The 20,253-nt window shown below is 45.6% G+C and overlaps 1 protein-coding gene across 1 annotated transcript in view; it reads left to right on the top strand.

The window, feature by feature from the left end:
- The window catches only part of LONRF3 (LON peptidase N-terminal domain and ring finger 3), a 39,249-nt gene extending 21,407 nt beyond the window's left edge, over positions 1-17,842 (top strand). The window contains exons 6-11 of the mRNA XM_080795568.1: positions 2,708-2,822; positions 4,996-5,117; positions 7,165-7,323; positions 7,979-8,141; positions 9,349-9,498; positions 12,373-17,842. Coding sequence (XP_080651694.1) covers positions 2,708-2,822; positions 4,996-5,117; positions 7,165-7,323; positions 7,979-8,141; positions 9,349-9,498; positions 12,373-12,528 — 865 coding nt within the window. The 3' untranslated portion in view covers positions 12,529-17,842. The remainder of the gene's footprint in view (positions 1-2,707; positions 2,823-4,995; positions 5,118-7,164; positions 7,324-7,978; positions 8,142-9,348; positions 9,499-12,372) is intronic.
- The last annotated feature ends 2,411 nt before the right edge of the window (positions 17,843-20,253 follow it).

Genomic DNA, 20,253 nt, shown 5'->3' on the forward strand with positions numbered 1-20,253 from the left:
TACAAATTCTAATAATCAGTCTGTAGATTTTTTAATTTAAAAAAAAAATGTATGTGTTTTAGAGAAAGGAGCCGGGGAGGGCAGAGGGAAAGGGGGAGGCATTCTTTAAGCAGACTCCCTGCTGAACGCAGAGCCTGACATGAGGCTCGATCCCATGACCCTGAGATCACTGCCTGAGCCGAAACCAAGAGTTGGACACTCAGCTGACTGAGCCACCCAGGACCCTCTGTGGATTCTTTTAGATTTGACCAGGTCACCATCACACCATGTGTGAATAATGACAGATTTGGTGTTTTCCATTCTAATCCTCATACTTTTTTTTTCTTCTTTCCTTAGTACACTGGTTAGGACCGCCATCGTAGTGTTTTTTGAAAATTAATCTTACTTTTTGGCCAATTTAATAACTGGCCAAATAACTTTTTGCCCAATTTAATAACTAAAATATATTAATTCTGTTAAACAAATGAGCTACTTTCTAAAACAGGAATATAACATTCAAAATGTAGAGAAAGTGAATCTATCAAAAGTCTCTCTCCTACTCCAGACCTTCATGTGCTTTTTTTTTTTTTAATTTCAACATTTTAACAATGATTATTTGTACTGGTACGGACTTATTAAATATCACCTTTTCAATGACCTGTTCAGTGTGTGTCCTCTCGTCTCCTAGAAGTCAGATGCCTTCTTGTACTTGTCATACTGCCAGAACCTAGTTCTGTGTCAGCACGCAGAGCACGTTTGCTGAATGAATAAGTGAGAATCAGTTTCGTGGATAGCTTGTTAAATTTAAACTGATTTCTCTTAAGAAACTATTCATTTCTTTCCCACGAGATGCTTTTCCCTCAAATTGCACTAGAATTTTTTTAATCAAGAAAGGGGAATGTGCCAGCAGCTGCTAGTCTTTCACTGGCTTGTTAAAAATGTCAAATCTCTGTCCCTCCCTTTGACCCGCTAAATCGCACACTTAACCCAGTGGAGCTTCACTGTGTCTGTTTTTGAAGCTCTACAGGTAGCTCTGATAATTCAGTTTGGAGATCAGTACAGAAGATTAATCTGTGCAGAGATTAGTAGGATTGTGGAATACAGTGATTTTCAATCCTGGTTGCACTTTAATTAAAACCACCCAGGAGCTTTAAAAAAAAATCCTGGTGCCTGGCCCTTACCCTGGACCAACTGATCTGAATCTCTGCAGGTGTGGTCCCTGGCAACTGTATGGTGCTTAAAAGTTCCCCAGATGGTGGTGGAGGCTGGGAGAGGGGAGCAGGAGATAGGATTTACAAAGGAACATCAGGCAGTATTTGGGGGTGACGGGTATGTTCATGACCTGGATTGTGGAAATGGTTTCATAGGTTTGCACGTAGTTTAAAACTTACCAAACTGTAAACTTGGAGTATGTGCAGCTCATGCATGTCAATTACACATCGTAAAGCCGTTTAAAGAAAAAGCTCCCCAGGTGATTCTCACAAACAGCAGTGGTCGAGAATCATTGTTTGAACAGAGGGAGCACGGCACTGGAAGGTGGACATTGGATAGACTTTGATCTGCCAACTAGAAGCGACTTCCTCTCCTCTGGACCTCACTTTCATTCTGGTTGGGGGGTTCAATTTTTTTCCCCGGGCACTCTTCCTCTCTGACATTTTGATCCTTCTGCTCAGCCTGGCTGTATGCGCCAGGCTGTTGTTGCACCTCCTGGCCACACGAGGGGGCTGTGCAGCTGGCTGCCTCTTCCTCTCAACTGAACATTCCTGTGAGGTCAAAAGAGGCTGGTCAGGCATCTGTCTTTCCCTTCTGTCTGTCCTTTGGTGAGCGCGGGCCTCACTTCTGTACCACCATCTTCAGCTGCCCCCACCCCGTGGTCCTGCTGCAGGTGAGCCTTTCTTTTTAAGCAAAGTAAATCCATGAATTTCTGAATGTATAGAACAGTTTTTTTTTTAAAAGATTCCCCAGATTGCTTTGAAAATATCCAGCTCCTGCAAAGCAATTAAAGTAGGATCTAATTGAAGTATATGGAGGCAGATCTGCATATGCATGTGTGTGTGTGTGTGTGTGTGTGAGTGTGTGTATCAATAAGCACATTGACAGTATTACTCTACTGCTTCTAAGAAAATGATCCATTCATACAAAAGGTAGTCATCTATTTGTTACAGGTGCAATATTGAGATCCTTCAGGCAGTAAACATTGCTTAGGTGAAAAATGGAGTCAAGGTTAGCAAACAAGCCAAGTCTTTTTGCACTGTACATATGATATAAAGTACTTAAATGAGTAAATGTGTGAGACAGAGTGTGTGTGTTTATCTGTGTGTGTGCTTATCTGTGTGTGTGTTTACGTATCTTTAGGTGAACAGGTTGGCTAAATATTTTAGAACGGAATCTATCCAGACACTCTGGGCATTAATCTCTATTTTTCTGGGACCTGACAGGGAAAAACATTTTGGATGCCAGTCAGAAGAGACTGACTAGAACTGATGTTACAAAATGATCTAGCTATGTCATAAATGTTGATAAATGCATTTAAAAAAAAATCCAGCTCAGGAATAAAAAAGCAAATGCTTTTCTGAAATGCAGCAACAGCAGGGAATTATTTTAAAAAGGAAAGACACCCCCCCTTACACAGAATTTTCCAATACTGTAAAACCTTAACAGTGACTAGCTCTGTCTTTTATTTTTCATCTTATTGCATGTTTCTTCCATTTTGATTCCTAAATTTCAGATTATTCTATGAGCCAGTCACAACACCTTGTGGACATACATTTTGTTTAAAATGCCTTGAAAGATGCCTAGATCACAATGCAAAGTGTCCACTGTGCAAAGATGGTCTTGCACAGGTAAGACATTCTTTCTGTCTTGATTGGGTTAGCTTATTTGGAACTGGATACCAAAATGGTGTCCTGTTGGATCCCAAGCCAGTGCACTGTGCTAGGGCAAAATACTCCCTCAGGCCATCTGTCTATTTTTCCTGTCTTAGAGCTACCCCTCCCCTCTTCACAAAGTCCTGCAGGAAAATGGGGCAACATCTAGGTTTTTATGAACTGTAAATAGTGAAATTAATTTGTGATGGAAACAAAAGGATTAAATTGAGGCCAAACAGGGATCCTGGTGCTAAGCCTGTCATGGCACCTGATTCATTGCAATCTTAGGTGAATCCTTTGTCCTCTCTGGGCTTGGACGAGATGAGTGCTGATGTCTTCTCACCATCATTGTTTATTCTGTGGTTTGAAGGTATCACTCCCAGGTCCCCAGAAAAACCTCACAGACCTTCAGTGTAGTCCTTGTTCCACGCCCCCCCACCCCCAGGAGCTGCTGTACTTATTAGCAGATATTTGGCCACTTCAAAAGCTCTGCAGCTTCCAGATACTCCGAAATGAACCACACAGGCTGCCACCATTGTTTTTCAGGTGGACTGGAGGACTTTCCCGTGGCACAGGAACACCTGGGAGCCCATCTTGTTTTCCCTCCCTTGGGGACTTGTGCACGACACATTATAGTCAGTCTTAATGTTCCTTGACCCCTGTTGTCCCCAAGGAGAGGGCAGAGATGCAAGGCTATCTCTAGGTGAATGCGGGTCCAGAAAAGTCACCTGCTGAGCTTTCCCAACACCCAAACGTCTGAACAAAGGGAATGGAGTGAAATAATCATCCAGGATAATCCTGGGGGTGTGTGTAGGGTTGGAGGGGAGGCTCACTGTCACACCTTGCCTAGATCAGTGGGTGGGATCTGCTGGCCTGGTGGTGGGTGAGGAGCCCATGGTCCTTGTACATAACAATACACGTGTGTTGTGGTAACACTACAACATTCATGTAAGCAGAAAGAAGAAGCTGCTCCTGCTGAGCACCCGGAGAAAACCACTGTTAACATCTCAGTATGTGCCTTTCCTGGGTTTTTGTTTTAGCATCAGCGGTGGAGTCTGGATTAGCAACCTCCTGAGTCATTGCTTTTCCCCAAAGACTGGGACTGGGCAAAGCAGCTGATCCGCCATTAGGCGGTAGCAGGGGCTGGGAAGGCATCCTAAGAGCAGATGCTGCGGGTTCCCAGACTCAGGGGCTAGAAAATATTCTCGTCTGTCTCTGTGTATTGGCACAGGGGCGCACTTACACTATGTCCAAGAGCGATAAATATTTTATGCCAATCACATTCACTGCAGAATAGACACACAGAGCCCATACTGGGAAAGGAAAAAGGGTCTCCAACAAGCAATTTTATACCCAGGAGCTCCCCCTGCTGGGTCTCTGTGGGTAGTGTCCATAGCAAGCAATTCGCAGATGTTTTAACTCTAATTGTCTGGTTCACACAGTTAAATTCCCATTGCTTACGGATCCCTGGATATGTATGGAGTAGGGGTGTTTGCGAGGATAGTAGTGACCAATGGACCTGAGTTTGGTTCTGAAATCATGGTTTATGACATAATTTCAGTGATAACCTAGATGATATATCTAAAAAACAGATAAAAATCACCAGTATTTAGTTGTTGTTTTGTTTTTAGCTAAAGCTGGGCGGGGGTAATATTTAGACTGACAGTACCCAGAAGCCAAGCATTGGGGTGGGGTGCCGTGGGTATGGGACAGGTCAGGAAAAGATCAATGTTTGAAAAATGGCTTTTTCGTGCCCCAAACATTTTAGCCAGACTTTCAGTATATCCCAGATGGAGACCATTTTCATGAGCTTGTAAATGCAGTAACCAGAAGAGGAAAGGGAAGGATTTGCCCTCCCAGCTTTTTGACAAGAACATAATCTCAATTTGAGCATTTTAGGGAAGCTATGAGATTTTTAGAACTTCAACGCAGGTCTTTTTCCCTTGTTAAATATTTTTGCCTAATTATAAAAGTAATTAGTCACATGTAATATCCAGAGAATATATGCAGTATGATTTATCACCTGCTAATACGTGGGTCCAAATTACTCCGATATGTGGGTCATTCGACTATCCTACTGATAAGAGCAGACGTGCTTTGTGTTTTTCTGAGGACTGATTAGTATCTCATTGCCCTGTTCCCCCTTTAGTGCTTGGCATCCAGAAAATACAGCAAAAATGTCATAATGGAAGAGCTAATAGCTAAATTCCTTCCAGAAGAACTCAAGGAACGAAGGCGGCTTTATGAAGAAGAAATGGAAGAACTTTCTAAGTATGTATATGCACGTCTTCTCTTTTTTCTTTTTTCAGTTTGACCCACAGAAGCTCATAGAACTCAATGTGCACATTTCTTCCTAACTTCTCACTTGGCGATATCATGTTGGTAGATAGATTGACATTGGCCTTGGTGAGAGTATCTACGCTCTAGAAATTGGCAAATGCTATAAGCCAGAGCTTCCCCCAAAAACCAGTTGCTCAGCGCTTACCCACGCACCACAGACCATTGACCAGGTCACATCTTGGCCCTTGTGCCTGGGTGTTGCTGGTAGGAGGTAGGAGTAAATTTGGAGTAGCTAATCAGGGGACCTCACGGAGTGTACAAAAGACTGCAAATACTCAAACAGGTTCTGTGAGGTTAAGAACTTTGGTGCCAACCAGACCTGGGTTTGTGACCCAGTTCTGCCACAAAGCGAGTATCCTTCAGGGCCTCAGGCAAGTCCCTTGACCTCTCTGGACCTCAGTTTCCTCACCTGTAGCTTGGGAATAATCCGTTCTTACCTCACGGACTTTCGAAGATTAAATGAGCTAGTGCACAGTAAGTACTTAATTAATGGTAATGGTAATAGTGAGACCGCTGCTTGTTCTGTGCCTCCTCTGCCTGGCCCGTGGGAGAGGCAGGGTAAGGAGGGAGGCGGAAGGAGGGCTCCTCCGCTGGAAGAGCAGCTCACTGGGAAAAAGCAGGAGGCAGTCTCTCACTTCTGCCTCCTCTACTGCTGCCTCCCGCCTCCCCATCCCCACTGGAATCCTCACAGCATTCTGGGGGCCAAGTGCCTGGTGGCAAAAGGTGCCCTCCTTACAGAGAACACCTCTGAACTGCCACGGGTTCTTTTGAGTGAGCCTCTCACTTCGGATGATATGTTCTCCTGAGAAGCTAGAAATTAAATCCTTGTTTTTCTCCTTGACTTAGAGTAGATCTACTCAGGGCATCTTTATTTCTTTTTTTTTAATATTTTATTTATTTATTTGACAGAGATCACAAGTAGGCAGAGAGCCAGGCAGAGAGAGAGGAGGAAGCAGGCTCCCTGTTGAGCAGAGAGCCCGATGTGGGACTTGATCCCAGGACCCTGGGATCATGACCTGAGCTGAAAGCAGAGGCTTTAACCCACTGAGCCACCCAGGTTCCCAAGGGCATCTTTATTTCTGATTCTTAAATTTGCCTTGAGTTTCTCTGAGCCCTTATCTCCAATATCACTTTGTGTCTTATTTATAAACACTGGGATATATTAGAGGGATATCTATTTAAAGAAATTCTAAACTTAATACTGCGGGGATTTGGGCAGATGGTCTTATAGCTATTGATAAGTTCCAGTACTGGATTTACCAGACGAAGAAGAGAACGGTGATGCAGGAGGTGCTGGCCTGGTTGGTGGTTTCCCATCAGGCTGTGCGTCTGCTTCTTCATGGGCACTTGTTGAAGGGCAGACTCCAGGGTCCTCACTCCAGAGCTAATATACCAGTATCTCAGGGGTCCTGCGGCCCACTGTCTGGATTGAAGGCCCCCTGGTGACTGATGCACAGGAGCGTTTGAGCATCACTGGGCTAGCAACTTGCTTCTCTGTTGCTCCCTCCTCCTTCTGGCTGGGCCTGCCCAGCAGGTCTCCTGGGGGCTTTGCAAATTTAGGATGCTGATGGGGACCTTGCAGAGATTTTCCCACCATCCCCCTGGAGGGCTGGGTCCATTTTTACCACCAGCATGACACCTGAAGAGATTGTTCTGAGTAGAGAGCATAAAAAAAAAAAAAAAAAAGATTGAGGTATAGCTATTGCCCACCACGTGAAGGTACTAGAGGACATCTTTAGGCAAATTAGAATGTATAGAATATCGGTTTCAATCTCTCAGCGCTTAGGCTAACCTCTGCACCAGGTAATGGGACTCAGCCCATAGTATCTGTTGTATCTCAGGATTTTTTTTTTTTAATCGGCCATCGAAACTTGAGGTCTCCTTGCCTTCCTGTGGGGGAACCACAAGGGGACATTTGACCAACCTGTGTTCTGCTCCATTGCTTTGAGACATCCACGTCATTTGCTCTTCCTGACAGCTTAAATAAGAACGTGCCTATTTTCGTGTGTACTATGGCCTATCCCACCGTTCCTTGTCCCCTGCACATCTTCGAGCCTTGTTATCGCCTGATGATTCGTAGATGCATCGAGACAGGCACAAGGCAGTTTGGCATGTGCCTTGGAGATCCCGTCAAAGGGTAAGTGGAGAACTATGTAGAGTGAAGGGAGGCTTGGCTGGAGAGGGATTTGGGTTTACTTTGGGGTGCTCCCAGAAGATGGGGAGACACAGCTCCTGAGATTTAGTCAGTCCGTGACCATGAGTGTTCGTAGAGACCACGGTCTCCCTGGCTTACCATGTAATAGGCTGCCTATATAAAGGAACCCCGGGATTAATCTTTTGTTAAACGAGTGGCGTTTACTCTACAGTTTGTTTCACTGGAAGACTGTGGACCCGGGAGTCACACTGCCTGGCTTTACATTCTGGCTCCAGCCTTAGCAACTTTGACTTCGGACGAGTTACTTCTGTGACTCAGTGTCCTTATCTGCAGAGTGGGCACAATAGTGCCTACCTCACTGGGCTTGTTGGGAGGGTTGGTGAGTTAACGCGCATAAAGCACTGAGCACAGTACCTAATACACAGTGTATGCTCAATACACGGGAGCAGTTATGTTATTGCATAAACATTTTTCTTTACACAGACACTGCCTGTTGTGTAGTTGCCGCCGTGGACCCCAGCACAGGCAAATAGGCAGAAGTCCCTCAAGGCACAGCCTAGGGTTACAGAAATGGCTCAGGGCCAGGCCACAGAAATGACTCAAGGATTTACGTCTGTACTCATACCCTATTAAGCAGGTTCGCGGAATACGGCTGCATCCTGGAGATCAGAAATGTGCAGTTCTTTGCTGATGGCCGCTCGGTGGTGGACAGCATAGGCAAGAGGCGCTTCAGGGTCCTCCATCAGGGCCGCCGAGATGGCTACAATACAGCTGACATTGAATACATTGAAGACCAAAAGGTGAGGACGGCCAGTGCCACGAATCCCAAGGCCAGGCTATCCCTGTAGCTTGGCCCACAAAGATGTTCGCAAAAGAATTTCTCGGCGCTGTTGGGGGCTTTGGGGTCTCTCACCAAATTGTTATGGCGACACTGAATGCTGCTGGATTGCTGTTTGGCTGTAGAATGGCACCAGGAGTGCTCCGTGTCCTGGCTTTCTCTGCTTAGCTGCTGAGTCGTATTCATGCGTGGGAAATGGCAAGCCAGACCAACCACGCTGAGGCCTGTTCAGCCTAGGAGTTAGGTCTCTGCCACAGATATCAAGGGATAGATCTGGAGCGATAGCTACACTTGTGCATTTTATGTATCAATTTATTTATATTTTCCAACTTTTTCTTTTGAGATAATTGTAGATTCACACATATGTTTGTATTTTTTTTTAAGATTTTATTTATTTATTCGATAGCACAAGCCGGGGAATGGCAGACAGAGGGAGAGGGAGAAGCAGGCTCAGGGAGCTTGATAATGGGGCCTGATCCCAGGATGCTGGGATCATGACCTGAACCAAAGCAGATGCTTAACCCACTGAGCTACTCAGGCGCCCCCGTACATTTGTATTTTTAAACGTGCAGCCTGCTTAAGAGTTCTTCCCTAAAACCCATCATACCATAAAGCAGAAAGATAACATGTCTAGTTAATCTTTGGTGTTCTGGACTAATGAGCAGAAGAAAAGGTAAATAATCCCACGTTCACTTATGTTTACATTCACTACATGGTACAAGATTAGTAAATGTTTGATCAATGAATGAATGTATTTGACATGCAAAATAGAGTTACACAGTGAGACACAGACATACTCATGTCTCTTTTGCCAGTGCGCAATGGGAAACCAGATATGAAACATGAAAAGGAGAGAGGCGTAAAGCAGCATAAGCTAGTTGGACAGCATGCCTCCAGTCAAGCCAGTGCGCCCCTCTGGTTTCCTACCAGTCTTGCTGTTTCAGCTAATTTACCCAGAGGAGCCTTTATCCTTCCTCCTGCCCCTCAACAAGTTATGCATAGCCCATCCTCTGGCAGAGGAGACGTTCACACACCACACAGGAGAAGGCCGGGTGGGCAAGCCTTCCTAGGGGGGCGGGCTGGATGCCCAAAGGGAGTCCATGTCAGCAGCAGCCTTGGGAGTGGTGAAGAAGGTACAGAGTGCTTCATTTCCACTTTGGTACTTTCAGGTTCAAGGAGACGATTATGCTGAGCTCATGGGATTGCATAATTGTGTCTATGAGCAAGCGTCATCGTGGTTTCATTCGCTCAAATCATCGCTGAAGAATCGGATAATCAGTCACTTTGGTCCCATGCCAGAGAAAGATGCTGATCCACAGGTACATGAAAATGTCTCTTTGTAATGGACTGCCCCCACCAGATGAGAGAGCCTAGGGTTTGGGATCAGGTGGGTGCACGGTTGCCATTTGGCAGACCAGGAACAGAGGGGAAGATGGATCCCGAGTCAGAATTGGAACAGTAAAGTAAAGCAGTAGGAACTTGGATCCAAGACAGGTTTTGAGAGATAAGTCAGGTGAGAGATTGAGAACACAGATGCCATCAACAGAAGAACTTTCAGTGAGGCTCCAGAGTCACACCACAGTAATGTGTGAGAGTGACAAGATTCACGCAAAGGCCAGGCTTAAGAGAAGGGTATCCTGGGAGCTGAGACCAAAGGTTTCCAGTTCTGGGGAGCCCCGTAACCGTCTTCGCCATTGCTGCAGGAGCAGGGAGTTGGGACCAGCTAACTTACAGGATTCCAACCGCAAGACCCCAGAATCTTCTCACACCTGGGTCCCTCCCTCCTTAGCCTTGTATGTCTAGACCCTTGTCATTGTTCTCATCAGGGGTGAGCAGGTCCTGAGCAAACAGACCCAATCTTTAAATCTACCCTTGGCCGAATTATACTAGAAAGCAGTTCATTAGATTCTACTGGATTAGTCTGTTTCCTAGGGAGACAGGTCCACTTGAGAGATCAAGCTGCAGATCAGAAGCTTTCCAGGAAATTGGAGATAGTTAAGTTTCTCTAAGCTTTGTTTGCCTGGTATAAATCAGACAATACTCTCTCTCTAGGACCAGGCTGGAGATAAGCTAGGTAAATATTTGCCCACGATCACCTCTCCTACATTCTGAGCTGGCTCCCTACATTGTCACTTCCATGACTTCCTTGATTCTTTGCTTTCACTCGTTCCCGACTCTGTCACAGTAGTAAAATGGAATATGTATGTTCTGACTTCCCTGCCAAGAGACTGGTCCTTACCACTCTAGCTATGTGACCTTGGATAAGTCCCTTCTCCTCTCTCAACCTTTCTCCCAGCTCTGAAATGAGGGAGGTGGGAGAGGAGGTCTTCCAAGTCCCCTCTTCTTCTTGCATCTGGGGCTGTAAAACACCGGTCTGTTCCCTAATGTACTGAAATGTCTTGCTTTCTCCAGACCACAAACGTGCCTCTTTCCCCCCATGCAAAGGCATCGTGAATGTTGAAGGGAGAAAGTCCAGTCAGTGCTTCCCAGTGACCCAGCTCCTGGCTCTGGGCCACTGTGACTCAGGACTACGTCAGAGCTCTGAGCAAGCTCATGATCAAGTGTAACATTCCCCTTCACCTTCTGGAAAGCATTCTTCCTCAGTCAGGCAGAAGGTAGCAATCAGCAATGACACAGCATCTTCCTCAAGAAAAAACACAGATGCCACAGAGTGATTCAGAAGGGCTCGATGACACAGAAAGCTGAAATCTTGGGCTCATTTCCTTTCTTATTAGAACCATTATCATATTGCTTTGGCAGCAGTGAAAAAATTGTAATAATAATAAAAAAATCATCCAGTTTGATCCAGTCAGTGCTGCAGCCCCAGTGGTCCCATTAATAAGAATGTTCCAAGCTTTGGGGGGAGATTTCTCAGCAATAGCTGCAAGTATTAACATCAGCTTAAATGTCTTTGTTAATGGCCCTGGGAAAGAAAGTTCAGAATATGTCAATTTCATATCCAGAACTAGTAATAGGAGGGAGAGCCTGTTACAGCTCACAGTGAGGGGCAAAGAAGAATTCAAATGAAGCTGCAGGCACAGAGAAGCCAAGAAGGCAGCAAGGTTTGGGGAGAATCAGGTGAACCGATTTGGAGGCAAATAGTCCCATATGTAGGTGGCCTGACCAGAATGGGGTTCTGTATAGTCCTAAACCCACCTTCTGGAAGTTGTGAGTCGAGAGCTCATTTCAGGCTTCATAGGAAATAAGTCACCAGTGTCTAAAACATGTACCTGAGAAGCTGCTGACAAACCGAATTTCGGTGAAGGACTCATGTGGGATGGGAAGGGTCTTTATTAAAAAAGAAACCTGGGGACCGAATACATTTTTAATGTGAATGTGTTTTCTAACTGGAATTTTTGCAGAGTGGGATTGCTGTGCTTTGGGGCTATGGATCATAGGCTTTGGTTTCAGAGGAGGAGCTAGCTGTGGCCTTGTATAGTGACTTGTCATGTGGGAACTATATTGCCTTCAGCCAGGAGCAGGGAAATAAAGGGAGTTAAGAGACATGCCAAGTCCAAGGGATCATGGGAATGGAAGGCCCACAGGTGGTAGGTGTCAGTCCAAAGAACCTAAACAGAATCTTCAAAATGGAACAGGCTGAGTGGTGGATATTCTAGCTCACAGAATCACACTGGCTGGGAGGTATAGGGTATCTGTTAGGATATTGATTTGTTTGCTTTGACAACTACTAAAAATAACTGTGGCTTGAACCAGATAGAGGGCTAGGGCAGCTCTGTTCCATGAGATCATTCAGAGATCGTGTCCTTCATTGCGAAGCTCTACCATCCTCAGAATGTTGCCCCATCTTTCTGATAGAAGAAGGCTGGTCGTCACCATGTTCACGCTCTGGCCGGGGGCGGCGGGGGGGGGGGGGTGGTGGAGAGAAAGAGTAAGGTGGAGGCCTCATGACCTGTTCCCGGCGCGTGAGCCAGGAGTTACACATAGAACTTCCGTTTACATCTCATTAGCCAGAACCTGGTCTTGTGGCCTCCCCTAGCTACAAGGCAGCCTTTGTTTTCTGGGTGGCTACACGCCCAGCTCAGATAAGGGGACATAGACCTGGGGGTGATCAGCAGCGTCTGCCATACACAGAAGCAGTTCCTCCTGTGACGTTTACCGTGCGGCGTGGGAAACCTGCAGACTGAGCTCACTTCTGTGAAAATGGGATGAACCCATGTGTTTCTCTGTTGTAGGTTAACCCAAATGGCCCAGCCTGGTGCTGGTGGACGTTAGCGGTTCTCCCACTGGAAAGCCGAGCTCAGCTCCCATTCCTAGCTATGAGGTCCTTAAAGGATAGACTGAACGGCATTCGGCGAGTCCTGGCCTTTATATCCCGAAACCAAAACTAGTGAGAGTGGATTGCTGAAGAGGAAGCCCCACCCTCCCCACTGCCCTTGGGGGAGTCATCTTGTAAATATATCTAATTGCAATAACATCTTAACAGAAGGAAGTATCAAACAGGCATTTCCTTGCTGTTGGTCACAGAGAGAAAATGTGTAGAAAGACCAAAAGCATGGGACCTGTTTGAAACTTTCTGTCTTAAGATGCTTCTTGACATGCTGCACAACGACATGCTCAGCAGAGGTGTTTAAAAGCCCAGAAGAAAAAAATTCCTTTGATTTCGACATAAACTTTTCCGAAAGTTTAAAGTGGTTTTGCTTTAATTTTCTTTTTTGCATAGTTAAGTGTGTGGTTGAAATGTGACGCACAGATACTAATAACGTTGTGTTATTTCACTGACTTGAGTTCTCATTCCAAATGGTTCAGGTTTTATACAGCATTGTGTAAAATAAGGTTCATCGTTCTATCTGTTTTAATAATTTATTTTTTACACTACTGTATCCTTTTTTTCTACATGTGTGTTTGTGACTATTTAAGTGTATGTTACTGAGAAGCCAGTTACTTTATTTATTAACGTGGTTTACCGTGTACCAAGGGGGAAATAACAGTACTAGAAATGTGCCATTTTTGCTTTTATCACATGTAACTGTGTTTCTTAAAACAGTTCTCAAACCATTTTCGTATCTACCCCATTGGAAGGTTAGAGGAAGTTCAGGGTCACGCAGAGATTACTGATCTTCGCAGGTTCCATTTGCCTTTCAGTTTGAGTTCAACAATATAAGATACGCAAGGAACTTGGCATACATTATGGAATAAGCCAGGGTGAGGTAAAATAATCCATTCTCTATGTGTTTTATGGAGCAGGGCTGAAGGAATGACTTTCTTTCAACGAAGAGATGAATCCGAGGGGCGTCTTTCAGAACAATCTACTGTAGGCATTTAGCTCAACAATCTAATTACAGTGTACCTCATTTCTCCCCAGTGTAGTTAGGAGTAGGATTCTGAGGCAGGATGATTTTTAACCCTTCAGAGGGAATGGTTTTCAGTCTGGCACACCATAGCCTCCATACCCCACCTCTTCTCAGGGTTCTGGGGATCACGACCTGGCTAGCACTCGTGCAAACACAGGAAGAAGAGCTCTTTGTTATTAAAATGCAATGAAGCCAGTAGAAAAGGTAGAACCCTTAAAAAAAAAAAAAACAGAAAAACTATCTTTTCGGTTTGTAAAACTCTTTAAAGGAAACAGTGAATCCATGATTTTATCTAAGCACTGCCTTCCCTCCCAAATGCCACACCAAAGATAGAGGTACAGGGGAAGAATAGTGGGTAAGAAGGTAAGAGGGAGGTCTTGTTTAGCCTGCTTAGTGCTAGTGTAATTCCTTTAGTGCCGGGAGAACCTGAAAAATGCCATGAGGATGGAGTGTCACAATGACAATGGGATGAAGAGATCAGGACAGGCAAGAAGTGAGTCCTACCATTCGCACTGTCGTGCGCATTATTGCCTGACGTGATGCTGGACGGACGCAGTGCAGCCCACCCACCCCTCTGAGGAGGGCTTAGTGCCTCAAGGAACCAATCTGGCTTCTTCCATCACCACCTCTGTCCAGAAACAGAGAAGGGAGAATGAGATGATCCAGGCAACAGAAAAGAGATTCACGTAAGCAGTAACTAAATGATCTTTTCTGCACTTGCCAAATGGATGCTATATTGTCAGAGCATTATGTTACCAGGCATGATGTTTGCAGCCAGACTAGGCTAGTGAAAAATGTACGTATAGGCATGGTTACTGCCCAAGCAAATTCTGCAGGGCTCAGGGAGCGGGAAATTAAAGTCTCCCCCTCCCACTTGGTGCCCAACCACGAGGTCGTAGCACTAGGACTCTAGTGAAATATTTTCCCGTCATCTAGTGCAAATGCAGCAAAGAAAATTTCATAAGCATCCCCCCTTGGTAGATGTTTTTGTTTTATGATTTAACACTTTCTGGGCCCCAGGGTTCTTATCTAGCAAATGGCAGTGTTCAGTGCCACATATATGGTTGTTAGGAATGTTATATAAGGTAGTATTTATGTAAGTCACTTAGCAGAGTGCCTAGCACCTAGGAGATGTTTGAAAAATGATAGTTTTGATTAGGTTATTCATAGTTATAGAATATCATCAGGGGCCCATGTTTGCATAAAACACTGTCTGTACACACAGGACCCATATCTACTCCTTGAAACGTAGTTGAGGGGATCCGCACCACTGATTCTTGGACCATAACTTGATGCTTTACAGTTAATTCCTTTTGGAGACAAGTCTGTTTGGGAAAATGAAAAGGCTAGGGAGCAGATGAGGGTCAGAGACAAGGGAGACTTCTGGGCAAGTATATTTTTCCTTATTTCAATAGGACTAAAAAGTAGTGCTCTTTGGAGGTCTAGAATTTCTGATATAATGGAAGCCTTAAGTTCTAGCTCTATTTCAATAACCAGCTCATCACTCGCTCTTCAAAAAGTATTAAAAATATCGGCCATGCCAGAGTGAACGAGTTTTAACGATCTGACTTTTGTGCTTATTAGTTCATGGGATTTCTTTATGCTGCTGCCACAGAAATTTATTGTGAACCTACTAAGTACCAGGCACTGAGCCACATGATTCCAGGTTCATTCCACGAACATACATGAGTTTGTGGAATCGTTTATTTTCCACATCAGCCCTGTGAGATCAGTTATCATCCCCACATTACAGATGAGAAGGCTGGGGCCCTGCAATGTTTAACATTTTGCCCAGGTAACACAGCCAGTTAATAGCCAAGCTTGATTTTGAACCCCTTACTTCGCAGATTTTTAACACTTTGGACAGTTTCTGTTACACGTAATTTTATTAGATAGTCAAGACAACCAAGTCACAAAAGTGCGCCTCAGAAGCTCATGATTCAAATGGCAGTTGGGGGTTAAGTAAAATGCAGTTACCTCACACATCTTAATCTAGGTAGAAAGGGAAGTTTTTTTTTTTTTTAAGTAAAATTCTACATTATAGAATATTTCATGTTGATAAATGAGAACCTGACGCCAGCAAATGTAGATCTTGGCTGGGCAGAATTGCACTGTACTCTCGATAGCCTAAAAACATATTTGAGTTGTTTTCTAGCAAGCTTTTGTGTCAGCAGTGGTTGGAGGCCAGATGCAAGGCTGACGAGCCTTGGCTTTCTTTGGGATGTACTTGAATGGGGTAGTCAGCTGAACATGACCATTTTCACCACTTATAAATTGATTTTGCTGCCAAGCTTGGGTATGAAGATTATACAGAGAAAAGATGTAAGGCTAAATCTAGGCCAGAAGTACAAGACTTCCCCCTTGGTAGATTGTGCCATTTATTTGGATAATTTTCTCATTTTAACCTAGATTATACCTACATTATTTTCTGTGTGTATATATATGTGTGTATATATGTATATATGTGTGCATATATATATATATATATATTAGGTACCAAGCAGATATTATGCCTTTCTGCTTTGTACTGTACTACTGCTGCTAGCTAATACCCAGCAAAATGTAGAAAATGAAAAATGTTAAACTAATTTTCTGTAGACAACTTGGAGAAAAGGACACCTGCCCCTGACTTAATGGGGCTGAGAGACCTGACTATTTTGAGAATTTGCCTTTTCTGAAGGCTGACTACATCTAGCCCCATGGCGTTTCTAGCTCTGCCTGTGGGGCTGGCCTGGGCTCAGATAATCCCCTGTGACTGGCTGTCAGAGCCGTGGAGCTCCTGAGGCTGGTTCATAGCACCCAGAGGTCTCTTACTGTCAAACAGATTACATGCTGTGGATGGACCAGAATCCATCGGGGACTGCGCTCCCCCTGCCAACTCCATTTCCAGGTTGGGAGCTTCATTCAAGGACTCAGAACTTGAGTTCCCAACATGTTGACTTTGCATCCGTTTCTGTTTATCGAGGCAAAATCGTAGCAGAGGCGTGTAATAAGGGTGCGAATGGAAGGCAGCCCAGATAATGGAAAAGGACAGATTTTTCAGCCCATCTGGGGCTTGAGGAGTGAGGTTTTGATTTAAGATTGAAAGCAGTTCTGCAAAGCAGGCCAGCTGCATGGGCTACAGTGTGTGCCCCTTCCTGAGTGCAGAGGGAGACAAGGAAAAGGAGTCACGTACAATGTACGCATTCAGTTCCTCTTAGAACGATAGCTCCCACTGTTCAACTGTTTAATAATCCCGGTGATGCACATCCAGAGGTGAAATGAAGTTGTTCTCACTAACAAGTGGTTATTTTTCAATGCGCTAAGTTAACCTTGAGAGAGAAGTGCCTGTAATCTCCATTCCTGGTGTCCTTTTAAAGCTTTTGCTTCATGACTCTGTAGCCGTTTAAAAATTTGTCGCAGCAAATGTGATTAACAGAAGTTTACAAAGCAACACGGTAGCTTGTGCGTCATGTTAAAAATTGCCTAATGTTTACCTATTGTCAAAGCAACAACAATAAACAGCAAAATAAAAGGAGCACAAATAGGCCAATGTGGCATCATAGGCTTATCTTAGATACACTAGCTCCGTCTTTTCAGGCCGCGCTCAGTCCTGCCAGGATTAAAATCTCAAGCAGGCCGTGCAAACAGTGGCAAATGCGTGGGTGTGCTTGTTAGCCCGCTTGTTTGTTCAGCAGCCATTTTACTTTTGCACTGTAATGAACTGGAAGGGGAATTAAGATAATGCTTCCTCCCCGCCCCCCACGTGGTTATTCAACTACCTCTATATGCTTGGTTTCTCTTTATGGGTTTCTTTCTTCCAAATCTGTACAAAATGCTGTTTCAACTCTTCTCTGTTGTAATAACAATGTGATTGATATAGACTTTTGCTGTGAAAGATGTTCATGCATTAAAAAATGTTTCCTATCTTCTCACTTTATATCTAACAAAGCTCGACCCATAACTTTTGGGCGAGAATTACCTAAATAAGTCATCATTTTGTTGGAAGCCGAATAGAAGGGAAAGCTATTGGACCATCTATTCTGTTCTTGTTCCTGTTGCTTGAAATGCCTTTGATCAGAAGATCTTTCAAGGAAGTAGATTTTCACTCAAACAGTAAGCTCTCACGCATCTGACAGTGAGGCCGGCGTGAGCTAGTTAATGTGACTGATGTGTTCTGAAAACCTGGCCATAAATTGTCTTTCAAAAACGCAAAAATTGTTTTTAAAAACAATCTTGTTATTTAAAGACTTATGTTGAGTGTTTTGCCAATAACCCGCCCCTGGTTTGTTTGCAGATCCGTTCATCTGTTGGGTTTGCTTCAAACAGAATACACTACCTACCGTTTTCTTTGCCAATATAAAATGTTTGTGAAAAGCAAGTTACGTGTTTTTATTTGCGTCAGACTGTTTCTCCACAATAGGCTAAAGCTAAGGCCCAAAGCGTGAACCCTTTGATGGGAAAACTGGTAAAACTGGGACAGTGGGCAATACTGACCGAGCTGGGTTCGGCAAGTGCAACCCAGCAACATCTTTTCAGTACCAGTTTTAAGCCTCCTGCCACGGAAGACTTTATGCAGGGTCTGTTTCTCCCCCCGGCAAACAAAATACGGTGGAGTGGGACAATGAAAATGATAGCAAATCCCACTTGGCTTGACCTTTGTGTAACAGGGTCTTTTGTGTAATTGAGAAAAATGAGAACTCCTGGCCAGGGAGATCCCAGAGGAAACACTTGGCTCTGTTGGCCTTCTGGGCCCAGTCCACCCCTGTCTGGTGGTCAGGAGTTGGAGTGCACCCCGGCCAAAGAAGCACAGTCTTCCCTCCCAGGCAGTCCGGGCCAGAATGCCTGCGTAACTCTCTGGAGAACTGCACTGGGTCATCTAAAAGGAAGGTCTGGTTTGCAGTTGCCCTCCAGGCCTTGGGCAAAGCCAAAGCCAACACTTTCTGCTTCCTCTCCTCTGGGATCCACCCTGGCTCCACTCCTGTGAGTTCTCAAGGGCCAAAGATGCCTCCCTGGAAGGAACTCCCCATCTCCAAATTAGATCAGAGCAAGAGAAGGAAAGAACAAATGCCCTAGACCCACAGGCTACTAGATACTTCCACTTTCCCTTCCTGCGAGGATTTCATCGCTCCCGGGAGGGGCTGAGGTGGGACGGGAAGGGGCCGGTGTCAGTATTCCTGATGCTGGCTTCTTCCAAGGAATGCAGGAATTTCCCAGCTGGCTTTGTCCACTCTCAGCCCAATGTAAAGGTCAAGGCAGGAGGGTCCCGGCCCCCAGGAGCCCTGCCTCTGGATCTCCGAATCCCCTTCTCCCACCCTTTCTGGTTTTCTGTGACTGCCTTTCCCTTCCCACCCTATCCTGGCACTGGCCAGCCGTCCATGTTTACTGTCCGCTTGGATACACATGCATTAGCAAGTAGCATTGTTGCGTTAGAATGCCCCGAAAACCGCTTTCCTCCACTTCCTAAAGTGCTGGCCCCAACCCCCGCTGCAAAGCGCTGCCTCGCTCCCAGTGAGTCCCTAGGAGCCATTTCTGGAGGCCACAAAGTATAACACATTAAGTCCTGAAATAACCCATTCACCCAAAGTCTCATTTTGCTCTCAAAAGCTTGCTTCTTGCATTTTAGAGGTGCGGTAGGGGAATATCTGGCAGGGTCAGGGGGTGGGCAGGGGAGATCACCACCCCTTTGGCCCATCAGGGTATCGGTGGCCACCCCCAGCGCGCTGCTACATTCCCAGGGCCACGTGCTCCTCCCGCAAGTGCACACGTGCTCTTTCAGAAGACGACCAGCGGTGATGGGGAGCGCTGGGCCCACACGTGGCTTCTGGCCCTTCTGCTGGGGCTGTCCACGGGGATGAGTCCACTCGATCGTGGCTAGCCAGGATGACTGGAGTGGCTCCTGAAGTCTGAACGACCCAAGTCGCCTCCTCCTGGTCACACCTTCATGCATCCTCTTCTCGTAGTCACTGGGTTTGGTCTTCCGGCCCGATCAGGGAGGCCGTTTACGCCCAAACCCAAAGTGCGGGCGTGTGCTCAGGAAACAAGGAGTCCTGTTCCTACACCCCCAGGCATCTATGAGCTCAGCTGATATCTGTTGAATGTTCACAGCATGCCAGGCTCTTTTCTAGGGTTTTCTTTCTTTCTTCTTTTTTAAAGCATTTAGCTTCTCATTTGATCCTCGCCATAACCTACAAAGTAGATCTCTTTTCCCAGGTTATAGGTGAGAAGACTGCGGCACAGGCTGGTGATGTCACTTGCCTGTGGTCCTCCCCATGAAAACCTCGGGCGGCCTGATTCCAGAGCCCACACCCTCAAGTGCTACTATGAGTCCCCCATCCTGCAGTGGCACGGACCCAGGAGAGTGACTCAGCTTGCAGATACCCCGTGGGGGGAACTTCCAGAAATAACAACAGCAGAAGAAGGCACCAGCAGCTCCCAAGTATCGAATGGGCACTACATGCTGGGCACGGAGCTCAGCATGATCTGATTTAGTCTCGACGCAGGTGCTGTTGGCACCCGCCCTTTACCAAGGAGGGGACACTGTGGGCTCAGACAGCCTGGATTCCGAGCCCAGCCTCCCTGCTCCCCAGCTTCGTGGCCTTGCGCAAGTTGCTTTCTCTTTCTGAGCCACGGGGAGGAGAGTGGCCGGCCTGGATTCCTGAATTCTAGCATCTTCCTTCTAATTCTAGTCCCCTAAAAGGCTTGCCCGTCTTCCGTCTTTGGAACCCTCCTCCATGAAGGCATGTCTCTCTAGTGACAACAAACTCTGCGGGTGCCCCGGTT

The sequence above is a fragment of the Martes martes genome, assembly GCF_963455335.1.
Source record: "Martes martes genome assembly, chromosome: X".
NCBI lineage: Eukaryota > Metazoa > Chordata > Mammalia > Carnivora > Mustelidae > Martes > Martes martes.